Source organism: Cygnus olor, chromosome 21 (assembly GCF_009769625.2).
Source record: "Cygnus olor isolate bCygOlo1 chromosome 21, bCygOlo1.pri.v2, whole genome shotgun sequence".
In the NCBI taxonomy this organism is placed as follows: domain Eukaryota; kingdom Metazoa; phylum Chordata; class Aves; order Anseriformes; family Anatidae; genus Cygnus; species Cygnus olor.
The window spans coordinates 6839581-6855466 of record NC_049189.1 but is presented as its reverse complement, the minus strand read 5'-3'; the positions used below and the strand labels follow the sequence as shown (position 1 = coordinate 6855466).

General features: G+C 51.3%; 1 protein-coding gene across 2 annotated transcripts in view; it reads right to left on the bottom strand.

The window, feature by feature from the left end:
* The window catches only part of EPHB2 (EPH receptor B2), a 130847-nt gene that overhangs the window by 41633 nt on the left and 73328 nt on the right, over positions 1-15886 (bottom strand). For both annotated transcript variants that reach the window (XM_040533402.1, XM_040533403.1), the window contains exons 4-5: positions 3071-3226; positions 2113-2448 (exon numbers count right to left, since the gene is read on the bottom strand). In XM_040533402.1, the coding sequence (XP_040389336.1) occupies positions 2113-2448; positions 3071-3226 (492 nt within the window). The remainder of the gene's footprint in view (positions 1-2112; positions 2449-3070; positions 3227-15886) is intronic.

Sequence of the window (15886 nt, the reverse complement as noted above, 5' to 3'; positions counted from 1 at the left end):
CCCTGTCACCTGCTCAGTCCCCTGCTCTGCTTGAGACAGAGCCCCAGCTGGCTGCCCAAGCCAGAGCCTCCCCGTGCAAAGAGGCCAGCTATAGCCACAATTCCCAGGCTCATCTCTCCCCTCCCTCTGCATACCCTCCTCTCACGGGTACAACACCCTCCATTCTCCTGTCCCAGCTCTGCCTTTGTGTCTGCAGCTTATGTTACCAACTGCTAATGATCTACATGGAGGCTGCCGGCAGAGTAAGCTGAAGAATTCAGAGCCTCTAATTACAGAGGAATTAGCAAGCAGTTACTGTTTAGTGCTAATGAATAGATATATTAAAAGAGACATCACACAGGCTGAGAAGTGTGAGTCCTGATAATAAAGGAGAATCAAACAAGAAAAACACGAGGAGGAGGAGGATCAAGGATCAGGGGATTGCAAGAGGATTTGCCTTCAACTCAACTCTCAGTTTTGCCAATTTGGAAGAAGTCACAGGCCATACATACATTGAGGTAACAAGTACACCACATAATTGCAAAGTGTGAAATGCAAGTGCTAAATAACTCCTCGGTAGGGTGGGTCTGTGCTGGGGAATGCAGAGACCCCTCCTAGCCACTTCGCATCGCATACCATCCCATCTCCACCAGGCACAGACCGCTTTGCGAAGGACGCTGCAGTAAGTCACTGTCCCAGACCAGTTCCTCTCTCTGTGTCACGAGCGTTTGTGTTCCTGCTCACAGCCAAACCATGGTTAGGTGCCACGCTAATTCTGCTTTCAGGTATTCTGATGCCATATTGGAAATATTGTGACTACATGACTCTGAGCTAATCAGCAGTCACTCTTGACGGTTCGTGGATGACCAAAATATTTCTGCAGGTTTCTCTGGCTCAGCACTCTGTATGCCCAACCAAGAGATGCCCACCTATACCACTGCTGCTGTACATCAGCCCAAACGGTCTTGAAGGTAATGCAGTGCCCAGGGCAGCCTGGGGCACGTTCACAATCCCTGCACACAGACTGCAGCATTCAGACAGACCACAGAAACTTGCTTGTTCCCTCACACACTCGTACCATATTGGTGCACTTTCACTGTGCAATTGGATTTAGCACGGACCCAGCCCCAAGAGGTGCTCCAGCTCCAGATGGCTTCCAGGAGGGACAGGGAGAGCAGCCCCTGACCAGCAGCCCTGTGGGGCGCTCTGCCATCAGCACAGCTGCCACCTGTGGCTCTCCTAGGATGCCGCACTGCCAGCAACCCAGATGCATCCCTTCCCGAGCAAAACCTGGGGGGAGCAGCCTCCTGGGCCAGCACAGAAGCTGGTGGCGCCGAGTGAAACCCCTCCAGCTCTGCCACTTGGTCTTTTTTACCACAAGCAGTGGAGAGGGGCCTGTGAGCACTGGTGGGTGGCTTGCAGCAGCACAGGTCCTGGAGAAGCTTCCCAGGCAGCTATCCTGTATACCTGGCCCCCGGCTCCTCATCTCTACAGCCTTCCTCTGCTTTCAGGACCTGTGCTGGCATTTGGGCCATGGGCTGTGCTTTCTCTGAGCAGAGATTGCAGCTGGTGTCGAACGGCTGGAGCTGATCTTACCTTCTCTCCTCGGGAAGCAGGAGCACCAACAGGAGCTGCCAGTAGCTGTGAAAGCTGCCACTGTGTCTGCAGTGCTGCCAGCAGCCAGGATTAAAGGCACCTACGGTGTGTGCACCCGCTGGCACCAAAGAAACCACTTCGGAAGCGGTTACGTGTCTGATGCCAGGGGGAAATGCCAAGACACCAGAGGACTGTGACACGAGCTGGTCTGCTGTGGTAGCTGGGATGGCAGCTCCGCCTTGCAGCACATTCCAGCTTTTCACTGAAATAAGGGGTATTTTTCTTATCTGAGACTTGGGATTCATCCAGGATTTGCCAGGCCACTGCATCTGCCCATGTACTTTTATCATAATTTTTTAAAGAGCAAGAGACACCACGCCACATCTCACTCCATCTTCCCTCCCCGTCAAGTCCTGCTCACCACACAGGCTTTCTCCCAGCACCTCTTACCCAGGGGATCAGCCTCTGCCTCCCACATCCCTTCCCCAGGGTCTCAGCCTGGAGGGGCCCGGTGGGTGACAGGGGTTTGCTTCTTACCAGCCTGGTTGGTGGTGATGTTCACTGATGCAAACTGCGGGGAGAAGGGGCTCTGGTCGGTGACGCCGTTCACTGCCTGGATCTCGAAGGTGTACTGCGTGTGGGCCAGCAGGTCGCTGATGTAGATGCGAGGCTCCGTCAAGCCCAGCTGGCGCGGGGCGAACTGCACATTGTCCCCGCAGCGCGTGCACGCCCCGCGGCCGGCGCCGCAGCTCTTGCAGATGATGTTATACACCAGGTCCTCTCGGCCCCCCGAGTCCCGCGGTGGGGTCCACTCCAGCATCAGAGAGGTTTCGTTCACGCTGGAGATCACGGCCTGGGGGGCAGACGGGATGGCTGTGAAGGGAATAGACAGAAAGGTGTGAGAGCTGGAGCCCTGCTCATTGCTACAGGACCTGTGCCATAGCAGTCTGTCCTGCACCACCTCCTCTTCCCCAGACCCAGACAAGACGCAGCCTGCTGCTTCTCTTAGTGTCAGAGGTGTGTGCAGCAAGCTGAACGGCCAAAAGCAGGAGTGGGAACAAAACCTGCCTACTTAACCCAGGCCAGCCCCTGCTGATATGACCACACAGTGCCCATGACAAAATTCACCAGTTATTTTTTGTAGCTTCTGGTTCCTAGCCTTTGCACTAAACTCCTGAGTGCCTACACACAAGTCTTTGCATTCAGGTGCAGCCCTACACTGAAGTCATCCCATGGACTAGAGCTGCACAGAGCAGCCCAAATTTCTGTTCTGTATGCATGTGCAATGTTTACAAGCACAAACTGGTCCACGGTAAGAAAAGGCCCCACTGCAAGGGCACTCCAGACAAGGGGCTCTGAGCACCCTGGCCTTTCAGACAGTGGCCAGCGGGGAATCTCCTCCAAAATCCCACTGAGACAGAGACCTTTGTGCTTTGACTGATGTCTCCTTCCCCAGCTGTGTGCCACCCTCCCCAGTTGCCCAGAGCTCACATACTGGTGCATGGCATGTCGACAGGGTCAGCATCTGCCCGGTAATATCCATTTCGGCAAACGCAGTTGGTGGCCCCTTCCGAAGTTGTCCGGCTGTTAATCGGGCAGTGGATGCATCCTTCATCCCCTTGGCTGGCCTTGAAAGTCCCTGATGGGCAGCCTGGAAGAAAACCAAGAGCAGCAGTGAGCAGCAAGGAAGGAGGGCTGATGGGGATGCCCAGAGCCTGGCAACACTGCCAGAAAACACCCCTGGGGCTTTGCAGTGTCCAAAGCCAAAACCTGACTAGTTGAAATAAACAAAGTGGAGAAAGAGCAGCAGGTCCAAAGGCCCTGAAAAGACAGGCACTGCTGCTCGTACCGCCTACAGAGATGGGGTTCCCATGCAGATGTCTCTCCCACTGTGTTCCCAACCACAAGCGCAGAACAGGGTCTACTCAATGAGCCTTAGAACTACAAAGGGGATTTTAATCCACAGTCATGTAGGATATTTTGAGCGGTGGTCCACAGCCACCACAGTCCTCCCTGCAACAGCAGCCTCCCAAGGAGGATGGCACAGGCTGGGCACATGCATTGCCCAGAATACCTTCCCACTTTCCAACAGTTCATAGTTCAGGGACTTCCTAAGAGGCAGGCTCTTTGCATTCTATCACTAAGTTACCCGGTCTATTTTTTATTCCACGTAATTTATTTGTTTTTTTTTTCACCCATTACATGTAGAAGCAAGGGGCTCCGTGGAGTAATTATGTGCTGTGTGAAGAACTGCTGTCCCCTGCTTCAAAGCTGCCAAGTCGTTTGATGTAAACTCACACTTGCATTGGCAATGAACACTCAGTGGTCATCCACCTCCTCCCCTTAGGATTGTACAAACCTCTGTCATGTCCAAAGCAAGAAGCATGATATTCACTATTTTATTCTCTACTCTTTCCTCAAAATTAGCAAAGTCCAAATTGTTTTTTACCCACCAGCGTACCACCTGGACTACTTATCATAGTGCCAAGGTCTCATTTCTTAGAGATCAACTCACAACCTGTCACAACTCTGCTACCATATCTCATCCAGTCCTTTCAGCCACATGAGCATCTTCACTCTCAGCGTGGGATCCTGGCTGCTCATTTTCTTCTAAAGCCTTTGGAGGGGAGAGGGGGGTGTCTTCCTTTTAGGGAAGGCAGAACTGACCTGTACAAAGCACTGCTGACTCTTCCACTCTTCCTAAGAATTTTACATTCATGCTAGTGCCCACCATTTCTGCTCTTCATTATTTTCCTCGTTTACTCCATTGCTAATCAAGCCATCACACTGCTTAGAGGGCTCAGCCACACAAGCAGCAGCATGATGGGGTCTAGCTCTGCTGGGACTCTGACCTCTAAGCTGCCCACTATTGACAAAGATGCACCGTCAGCAACAGCCACTCAAAAAATTTGTGTCGAGCAAGGCATGACGGATGAGGGTGGCTCAGGGAGTGTGTGGTGCCTGCAGCAGATGGCTGGTGAAGGCTGGACCACAATGTGAAATACAGTATTAACAGATACAGTACATATGGCTAAAAATATCAGTGCAAAGACTAAAGCACCACAAGATCCTTTACAATTCAAAGGATCACCAATGCCAATGCAAAAGCTTGGCTATACCTATTCTCATCATCATGGCTCTCGGTGATTACTCTTGGTTGCAACTTTCTGCCACTGCTAATTTCTTGTGCAGTATGAAGAGCCTGGGGGGTGGCAGGTGGCTTCTGCACTGAAACAAGTTAAACCAAATTCTACTTCAGTTCACTGCCAAGTTTGTCAGGAATGAGGTAGATCAGAAAAACAGCCCGGGAAAAACATATACTTGGGGTTTCTGTAAGCAAGAGTTAGTACAGAGAAGATTTTTTTTTCCTTTGAAAACAGAAAAAAAAAAAAGGACTTGTGAATTTTCATCTTCCCTCCTCCAAAATCATCTTGAGTTTTCAATTAGATCACCAACAAAACTGGACACAGGACTCCAGGTGAGGCCTGACCAGGGCAGAGTAGAGGGGGAGGACCACCTCCCTTGACCTGCTGGCCACGCTCCTTTTAATGCCTGCCGGGATCCCCTTGGCCTTCTTGGCCACCAGGGCACGCTGCTGGCTCATGGCCAACCCGTCGTCCACCAGGACCCCCAGGTCCTTCTCCGCAGAGCTCCACTCCAGCAGCTCATCCCCCAGCCTGTACTGACACATGCAGTTGTTCCTTCCCAGATGCAGGACTCTACACTTGCTTTTGTTAAACCTCATTTGGTTTCTTCCTGCCCAGCTCTCCAGCCCGCCCAGGTCTCCCTGAATGGCAGCACAGCCTTCTGGCGTGTCGGCCACCCCTCCCAGCTTTGTATCATCGGCGTACTTGCTGAGAGTGGATGCTATTCCCTCGTCAAGGTCGTCGATGAAGATGTTGAACAAGACCGGACCCAGCACCGACCCCTGGGGAGCACCGCTAGTCACAGGTCTCCAGCCGGACTCTGCGCCGCCAATCACCACCCTCTGAGCTCGGCCAGTCAGCCAGTTCTCAACCCACCTTACTGTCCACTCGTCTATCCCACACTTTCTCAGCTTTGCTAGCAGGATGTCGTGGGAGACAGTATCAAAAGCCCTGCTAAAGTCAAGGTAGATGACACCCGCTGCTCTCCCCCCATCTACCCAGCTGGTGATGCCATCATAGAAGGCTACGAGGTTGGTCGAACACAATTTCCCCTTGGGGAATCTATGCTGACTACTCCTCATAACCTTCTTTTCTTCCAATTGCTTGGAGATGGCATCCAGAACAAGCTGTTCCAACACCTTTCCAGGGACAGAGGAGTGACTGACTGGCCTGTAGTTTCCTGGATCTTCCTCCTTGCCCTTTTAAAGACTGGAGTGACATTGGCTATCCTCCAGTCTTCAGGCACCTCTCCTGTTCTCCAACACCTGTCAACGATGATAGAGATCGGTTTGGCAATCACATCTGCCAGCTCCTTCAGCACATGTGGATGCATCCCATCAGGGCTCATGGATTTGTGTGCACTGATCCCACTCAGATGCTCCCGAACCGTTTGGACTGCACGTGCCAGTTCTCTGTTACAGAGAAGTGATGGTGGCTCTGCAGCTGAAATGATAACATGGCCCCTGTACTAACACCAATTTTTGAAACATGATAAAAACAACACATATAATTACTCTAGCCTGACATTCAGGGTGAATTATAGGGTCATTTGACCAAAGAATTTTTGAGACATGGGCCTTTCACCTTCCCAAGGCTTATTTTAAAAATAACAACTTTCCTATACAGCTTCTTTTGTATCAGGATAGGGATACCTCAAAATGATACCTACACTGCTGTGATTTAGTGACCCAAGGGACAAGGGTGAAAGAGTTCCCAAGGTTTAGTCTGGCACAGGGTGAAAGGCTGGGGGTCCCAGCAGGGCTGGCTGCACACTGCATGGTCTAAGTGAGTGCCTCGCTTCTCCCCACCAGCTGCCATCAGCACTTCTGCACATGCTGCTCTTGGAACGGGGCAAAACTCGGGGAGTGAATGACTGCTCAACAGAACATACCAAGCTGGGCTGCTAAAATTCCTTTCATGTGCCCTCAATACACAGCCACCGCTTTTGGCACCTATCTTCCTCTACAAGAAGTGTTCCCCACAGACCTGGGACATAATCCTGCAAAATGAGAACATTTTGGTATGACTTCTTAGAAATGTTCTGAAATCATGCTGAAAGACAGCAAAATCACTGAAATTTGATGCAAAGCCTCTTTTTTTTTTTTGGTCAAGTAATGACATCTTCCAAAAGTAATTTAATAATTTTGTTCAAAACTGTTTTGTTCCCTCCAGGTCTTCCTGAGTGAGGAAACAGCTTTTAATTTGGAATCCACCCAATTCCTTGTTTCCAAAGTAAATAGCAAATCCAAGCACAAGTCTTCACACAGGGACTAAAACGAATTCCACTAGGACAGAATGGATGTTCTCCTCACTTGCTGGAAGATGTCAGGACACCCATTTTCTGCCCTGGGTAGTGACAGAAGCTCTGGGACTTGCTGCTTTCCCTTCTGCTTGCAATGGGAGCTGGGGGCAGAGCCTCTCTAGAAACTCCTGCTTGGAGAGAGGAGCAGAAACTGTGAAAAGCATAGAGATTCCTATGGCAGAACTGCTTTATTTATCATAACATCCTTTATCCCAGGAGTGCTACTACCTTGACAGTGCCCATCACTGCAGCAGGAGTGCTTTGCAGCTTACCACGTGGTGAGTTCCTCCACCTCTAGCACCAACTGGAGGACTGATAATAGGGGTTCATGGGAAAGATATGGACTTTTAATTGCCTCTCTGCTGCACACAGGCATGGATGTTTGCCTCTCTGGAGTATGGCTACGAGACAGCAGCAGGTTTGCTAGGAACAGGGGCTGCAGCTCTCTTAAGAGCAGGAAGACCTAAGAAGTGCCCAGTGTCCTCATTTCCTACCCAGCAAGCACAGGGGAGGGAGCACCGCAGTGAGGAAAGGTTTCCTTGCTGGGGAAGAGAGGAAGCTTGCAATTTACCTCTTGCTCTCCCATTGCCTTTCTGTGCCCCTCCAGCCCATCGCCTTCCTGGCTGATTTCAGCCTCACGCAGTCCTGTGACCTCCCCCTCCATATCAGGGCCCAGATGGAAGGAGGCATTGGACAGGGAGCTCCTGGCCCTCCACCGAGCAGGACCTGAAGCTCCCTGGGGCCCTGCTTTACCCTGCAGGAGGGTCACAGGTGTGGGACGCATCTCCACTTCGGCATCACCTGCTGCTCAAGGCAATGCTGGCCCCAGGTTTCCAGCCCTCCTCCCCAGAGCACTGCCCGGCCCACAGCAGCATAGAGAAAGGCATCCTGTGGCTCAGCTTGAAAGAAAAGCCTTTGGACTAGTGTGCAGGACAGGCCACAAAGGGGATCCCTGTTTGCATGCCCCATGTCCCACTGCCTCTCTCTAACCTCCTTTATAACTAATTCAGTGTGAGCTGAATAGGCTCCACATAGGTACCTCTGCATGAAAACTGCTCTGGACTTTAGAATCCATCGTAGCATTGCATAGACCACTTCTGCAAACAGCTCAGTATGAGCAGGTCTCTCTTATAATAGAAGTTTCCAAAATGGCACCTTAAATCCATGCTAATGGTTCTGAGGAATGGCCATCCTCAGCTCTCTTTGCCTGGCTTTTTTTTCTCCCGGCAGCCTTCTTCCACTCAAGCAAGGCTTTTTTAACAGCTGATGGAAAGCAGCAGCCCTGGCTCTGTCAGTTAGGGTCTGACGAGTCTTAAATCCCCAGCCTTATCTCCCAGCTGCCTCTCGTCCCCCTCCAGGGCTGGGGGTGGAGGATAGGCAGGCCTCTGTCTGCCTGGTCTGCTGCCCTGGCCTGGCCTCACCTGGAGTACTGTGTCCAGTTCTGGGCTCCCCAGCACAAAAAAGACAGGGAAAGAGTCCAGCAGAGGGCCACAAAGATGATACGGGGCCTGGAGCATCTCCCTGATGAGGAGAGGCTGAGAGACCTGGGTCTGTTCAGCCTTGAGAAAAGAAGACTGAGGGGGGATCTTATCACTGTTTATAAATACCTGAAGTGTGGGAGACAGAGGGATTTGGCCAACCTCTTTTCAGTGCTCTGTGGGGACAGGACAAGAGACAATGGCCACAAAATGGAGCCCAGGAAGTTCTACACCAACATGTGAAAGAACTTCTTCACAGTGAGGGTGACGGAGCACTGGGACAGGCTGCCCAGGGAGGTTGTGGAGTCTCCTTCTCTGGAGATATTCAAGGCCCGTCTGGACGCCTCCCTGGGCAACCTGCTCTAGGGACCCTGCTTTGGCAGGGGGGTTGGACCTGATGATCCCTGGAGGTCCCTTCCACCCCCTACAATTCTGTGATTCTGTAGCCCCGGAGCTGGAAGGCCCCATAGGGACGATGACCTTCATGGCCCAGAGAGCCCATGCTGGTCACCTCTGCCACATCCTGCCTCCTGCCCCCTCATGAGCTGCTTGGTGCTTTTGGGAGCCCTCTCCCACTGACACCCCCCCCCCCCCATTCATTAGCACCACCATCCTAATTACCTGGCCCACGCCCACAGACTACAGGGCTGCCCTGCACTGGAGCTCATGGTGCCACACCAGTGGGGCACCAGCAATTTGCTCTCATTGAGGATATGGAAAAACAGGTCCTGGGCCATTCCAGGAAGGCCATGGCACATCAAGGGAGGTGTTTTCCCCTGCCAGGCATGGGGGATGCTGTTGCTGGGGAATTGAGGCCAGTTTAGCGTCACACAGCTCAAGGGCAATATGGAGAAACAGGAGAGTCCAGCGGAGGGTCACCAAGACAGCCAGCCCTGATGCACAGAGCATATGAGAAGAGCTGGAGGGAGCTGGGATGGGTTAACTGGGTTAAGAGGGGGAAATATAACTGCAGCTGCAACTACTCAGGGGCAGATGCAAAGAAGACAAAGCCAAACCCTTCTCAGGGACCAGGTAATGACCATGGACAAGGACGACAAGTTCAGACTGAATATTAGGAAAAGTTCCTTCTCCAGAAGGTGATGCAGCCCTGGGGCAGGTCACAGAGATCTCCCTGGGGGAGATTCAGTTAAATGCTGTGGCTGCCTCGATCTAAAGTTGGTGGCACCCCAGCTACAAGTGGGCAGTTGAACCACAGACCCTAGAGTCCCCTTCACCAGTACTTCCACGTTGCTACTGCTCATGGTGTGTGGGGGGGTGCTTATGATCTTGTCCTTTGCAGAAGAATCTCATGTCCAACCAGCTCTGAATTTACCCTTTTTTCCTTTCATGAACCACGCCTTCTTCTTATGTTACAAGATGAGGTGGGTTTTTTAACGACATTGTCACTTTTTCCTGTATTCTTCCCCATTCTGTTCCTTGTGCCTTGAACCTTTTTTTAGTTCTGCATGTGAATGGTTCTCACTGGAGCAGCCCACCTTGGCGGCCACATCCCTCAAAGCACTGAGCCATGATCAAAGGTCTCCCAGTTCCCCTCAGAGGTGTATTAGCTCTAAATGCACATTCCGCTAGCTGGGTCTGTACCTTGGGACCAAACTATACAAAAACACTTTGCCTCACCTGCAAAAGTTGCCCAGTCTCTGCTTGTTCCTGTCCCCAGGCCTTCACAGTGTTTGTCACCTTAGTGAAATGATGGCCTCTGGACAAACCAAAGGAGCAATGCTGCCTTTGGATCTACCTATGCTTTTGCCTGGACATCTTACTACCATAGGGAAGAGGATTCAATTCGGCCTTGCAGAGCTGTGGTGCAGGAGGCAGGCAGCAACACCTACCTGCCTTGCATTGGCTGCTGGCTCTGAAAAAGACAGGATCCTGGGCCTCTAGGTGCCAGCTCTCAACACTCATCCTTCCTGGGACAGCCTTCCTCCACGTACTGCAGAGGTCCTATCATTTCCTTCCTGATAAATAAAATTAGCAGCCCACACTGCTACCTCATACTTGAGATAAGCAATTAATCCCATTGCCAGGTGCTGTCACTGCCAATGACAGTGACAGCACTTGGAGAGCAGAGGATAGAAATGCAAAAAGGAAAACAGGGTTAAATGAGATTAGCTGAAGAGGAACGTGGAGCCCAGCCGACCTCTCTGATGTGGATTAAAGAGTTGTCAATAAAGAAAGAATCCACAATGCAAATGTTCCAGTTTAACCCATTCTCCATAGGACAGAAATAGAAGCTGACAGCACGAGCCTGCAAAAGTATCTTCCCACTGCTAACAGCTTTTAGATAACTCGCCGTGCTGTTATACAGCATCCTGCACCTCAAGTAGATCAAGATGGACCACATCATCTCCCCAAAGTACTGCTCTTTCTGCCTCCCAAACAAAGGTGCCAACACTCCAAAACCCACATCCTCTACAATACTACTCCCCAGAATTTCCCCTGAGAACCTCATCTGCCTCCCAGCTTCAGCCCAGGGCACCTTCAGACAACTCCCTTGAAGGTGTCTCCAGCAAGGACTTCCATGCTGCACCCTGCGTGTTTGCAGCTCACCACTGGGTGCACAGTTTGAGGTCACTTCTTATACTCACACATTCAGCCAAAAAAAAAAAAAAAAAAAGTGGGACACACTGGCTCCGTGGGCACATGCAGAAGGCAGCACTGAGTCACTGTGGGGGTGTGATGGGACCTTAGGACCAAGCCGTCACAGAGGCATGGAGAGGCCCAGCCAGGGTAGAGTGATTCCCTGTTTGGGAGGCTTTCCAAAGAAGCACACTGGAAGGCCCTGCAAGGGACAAACAGTCCCCAACCTTCTAGCCAGGCTATCCTCAGGATACCCCAAAACAGGCTCCAAAGACCAAGAAAACTGGATGGCCCAGGAAGTCGGCTTTCTGGACACCACTGATGCTGGTCATCACAGTCTGACTCTGCAGCAGAACCTGGGCCAAAGTCAGGCACTTACAGTCCCCTGCTCTCCTGGAAGAGCATGTGCATCAGCCTGCTGCCCAGACCAACCTTAGCTGAGAACACCCTCATCCAAAACCTAGCAGCTCTGTCCCGGTGCCCACACACTAGCAACAGGGCCAAGTCCTTGCCTCGGACAGGGTTCATGGCAGGTGCTTGCCAGCAAATCCCTCCTGTAGCTGGAGTCCTCTGCCTCTGCAGGGTTCACAAGGTCATCTCCCTGCTAGCACTGTGCAGAAGTTCAAGCATCTGGCTAGACCACCGCACCTGTGGGCATGCACACCTGCGAGCCGAGGCACATCCATCAGTCGTGAGGGGATTCAGCTGTCAGTGAGAAATGATTGGAATTTCTTACCTGATGGTGGTTCAGCCTCCCTGACCTGTCACGGGGGATCTTAAAGAGAAAGGGAAAGCTTTCCATCCCTGCCTGAGCACAAAGAGACCGGGGTGTTCCCAGCATCCTCGGATTACAGATGGCAAGGACCATAATCGAGCATGAATCCTGCTAGAGCTGTTTAGCAGACACCCGAGAGAAGCCTCCTCTATGCAGAGGACATGCTTGAGCCCTAAACGTTTCAGGATCTGTATGTTCTGCAAGGCACTGAATACCAAGGGCCAGCCCCAAAGACAATTCACAGCTCACTTGCAGAGGCAAGCTTTCCTGTATGAAACTGAAATCAAGTGGAGGATCAGAGTCCACCTGCCTGACCACCTCAGAGCTAACCAGAAGTTAAAGCATATTGTTGAGGGCATTGTCCAAATGCCTCTTGGAAGTCCACCAGGACAGGAACATTGGACACTGCTGGTCTAGGAGTGCTCCCAGCCTTGGCATACCAGGTAATTCAGGATGTTGCCCACACCTGTGCAGTTTTAACCCCAAAACCTTGTCTCAGCAGCTTGGCACGCACCACAGTACCCAGAGCTTGAGATGGAAAACAGCATTGCACCAGGAGTCAAGGGATTATTTGCATGGAGTGATGCCAGCCTGGGCCAGAGGAGGTACTGAGCCACAAAGTTATTTCTGTGCAGATACGTGCTAGGAGATGTACAAAATGTCATGCTCTCCTTATTCATTCTCTTGTTTTCACGTGGTGCAGAGAATGCACTGACATGTATTGTAGCCTCTGACTGCAAAACTGCGGGGTTGTTTTGGTTTTACTTTAGATTCCTTATACTATGGCAATTTATTTTATTTTGATATTTAAAAAAAATGTTTTTCAGGGCAGAAAGCATGCCCTTTTTCAATAAATGTAAACACTGCAGTGCTACACACTGACAGAGTGGTTGTTTAAGCAGTAAGCCAGTTTTCTCCAAGTGGTCTCCAGAAGAATTTAAGACTTTCACATTTTGTTCCTTTGTTTGGTCTTGTTTAAACGTTTCCCAAAGCTTCTGCCGGGAGAGCTCTGCCTCCGGAGGGTGGTATGTTAACAGGAACAGCTCCCAGCCTTTTAACATAGGGAAGAAGCAAACTGAGCAAGCAAGTGGTGACATCAAAGTTGCACTGATGGAAAACCCCTAATCCTATAAACCCTTCCTGCTTTAATTGGTGTTAAAACAAAGATAATCTTATCTCAGCCCTATAAAAGAAGGGATAGGATGTACTCTCTAAAAGCCTCTCTAAAAGCTCTCATAAACTTGACAAACATTCCATGTTTAGAGCTCAAGAAGAATGACTTTAATCCTAAAGGAAACATGAAAGTAAAAAGGGAGCTTTTCCTGGACGAGAGCCCTTCAAGTGGACCGTCTGCCCACCCCGTTGGGGAGCAGCCTGAGCCCAGGAGAGCCCACACAGAGCCTGCCAGACTGCTCTGCCCCCCGCAGCCCTTTCCACGAGATGCATCCTCAGATGGGTCTGTGGAGGTCCTGGCCAAGCTCTGCTGGCGCTGCCTGGTGCCAGTTCGGGGTCACTCCCCCAGCACCAGCAGCGCTGCTGCGGGCAGACACCTGCAACCCCCATGACCAGACCTGGGGGACCAAAGCGGCCAGGGAGGGCCCATCTGTGCACACCTCCAGATGTGAGCAGAGACAGGATCAGACCCCGACGTGTGCCTCCAGCTCCCGAGGCTCCAACTGCACCTGTGGCTGTTCGATATCTGTGTTGTGAGCAGCCTGTCTCTACCCATCTCCGTTATTAAGGATATTGAAGGAGCAGGAAGGAAATCTGTTTCAGGGTCAGGGGTGCAAAGTCTGAGACTGCCCAGAACAAGGGCTTTTAGGGGCATCTCTACCTGACTCAATCCCTCACAGCCAGCATTCAGAATTTTTGACAGCACCATTTCCAAATCGATCTGCCTTGACTCTCCATAGCAAGAGGGGCAGGGCAGGGCCCTCCCATCCCTGTGCTCTCGTCTCCACCTCCAGCTGGCACTCTGCAGACCCTGCCTAGGTGCAGTTCCCAAAGGAGCCTTTCCAGGGCACAAGAAGCTTTTCCAGGTGGAGACAGGAGTGGCCAGGAAAACCTGGAGTGGGCACATTTAATCATTACATTTTAACGCCGCTCAGCACCCAGTTTAGACAAGCTTAAAATACAGCCAGCTGGTGAAGTGCCAGCAGCCACTTTCCAGATGACAACATTGTTCTTTGTCAGCACTAGGTGCTGAGTGGAGCTGGCATAAGGGCTGATTAAAAATGGTTAGTTATGGTGGTTTAAATCACGGGGGATGTAGTTGCACAGTAACTTTGCAGCCTGCAGTGAGCAGAGAAGCTGAAGGCAGGCAGCACCACATGGGGAGGGAGGTCACACACCACCCAGGGCAGCTGCACACCATCCACCTCCACTTTCCGAAAACACCTTATAGTCTGCTTATTTATGAAGTATGAAACCTGAGGAGAACCAGCCTTCCTCTAAAACATGTTCCCAGGAGCTGGAACTGCCCCAGTACCCCTGTCCTCCTGCGGTTCAACCCAACACGACCCAAGAAAATGAAGCCTGGGAGCATCCAGGGATGTTCTTGGTAGCGATTTCTCATTTACGAGACCAGAAAAACACAGGCTCACACCTCAAACGTGAACACAGAGGGTGTGCTCCTCTGGGGAAATCAGAAACATTGTCAAGTTTTAGAATAAGGAAACAAGACAGAGGACGTGAGACTAGACTTAAGGTCCTAGAGCTCCTGTGTCCTTCAGCAACGTGGGTGGATTATCAGCAGCAACCCTGATAAAATGATGCAGGAGTGGATCCCCTCACTCTGGCACTTGTGAGATCCACATGGAGCACCGTGTCCAGTCTGGGACTCCCCAGTGCAAGGAAGACACTGGAATACTGGATGAATACCAAGGGAGGCCACTGGGATGGCTGGTGGCTGGAGCACGGGGTAGCTGACAGACCTGAGCCTGGACAAGAGAAGGTAAAGAGGAGACCTTACTGCTGCCTACAGCAACCCAACGAGAGGGTGTGGGCACAGAAGAAGGAGCCAGATCCTCAGAGGTAGGACAAGATGCAACGTGGCACATGGAAAATTCCAGCTGGAGACAAAGAATGTTTTTCACGACAAGGGAGATCAGGTATTGGAAGGAGGTCCCAGAGCGGTGTGGGCATCTCCAGCCTCAGAGACAGTCAAAGCATCTCCCAAGGGACTGACACCTTCTCCTGTCACTGGAGCTGCCCATTGTGACCAATACTTTCATTTTTCAAGTCTCTGAATGCTCATCCCGTCCCCTGCTCAATGGACCACCACTTCCTGGCTTTAGGGATACATGTACAGCGAGCGGGATTATGCAAACACGCTGGTGGCCTGGAGGCAAAACCAGCCATTTATAACAAGAGCACGAAGGTTAAACAGTCATTTGTGAAATGCAGGGAACAAACTTGCATCTTCACTTTCCTTAAAGTCACAGAATTTGCTAAATCAATCACACTTGAAAATGACAGTCCCCTTTTCCACAGCAGAGTCCCTTGGAACCATCACCACACACACACCTCGTGGACCACGGTGCCAGCCTGGAATCCCAGAATCACAGATTTTAGGGATTGGAAGGGACCTTGAAAGATCATCTAGTCCAATCCCTAGGAACACCTAGATCAGGTCACACAGGAATGTGTCCAGGTGGGTTTTGAAAGTCTCCAGAGGAGACTCCACAACCCCCCTGGGCAGCCTGTTCCATGTTCTGTCACCCTCACCATGAAAAAGTTTCGTCTCATATTTAAGCGGAACCTCCTATGTTCCAGCTTGCACCCATTGCCCCTTGTCTTATCATCAGATGTCACTGAGAAGAGCCTGGCTCCGTCCTCTTGACACTCACCCTTTACATATTTACAAACATTAATAAGGTCACCCTTCAGTCTCCTCAGCTGAAACCCCCTGCTCCAAAGTAGAGGAAATCCTACAGACAGCCTCTGAAAAGTCTGTCCCTACCGCAGCAATATCAGCTTTGAGCCAGGGTTTGGAGGAGGAAAGATGAGTGTT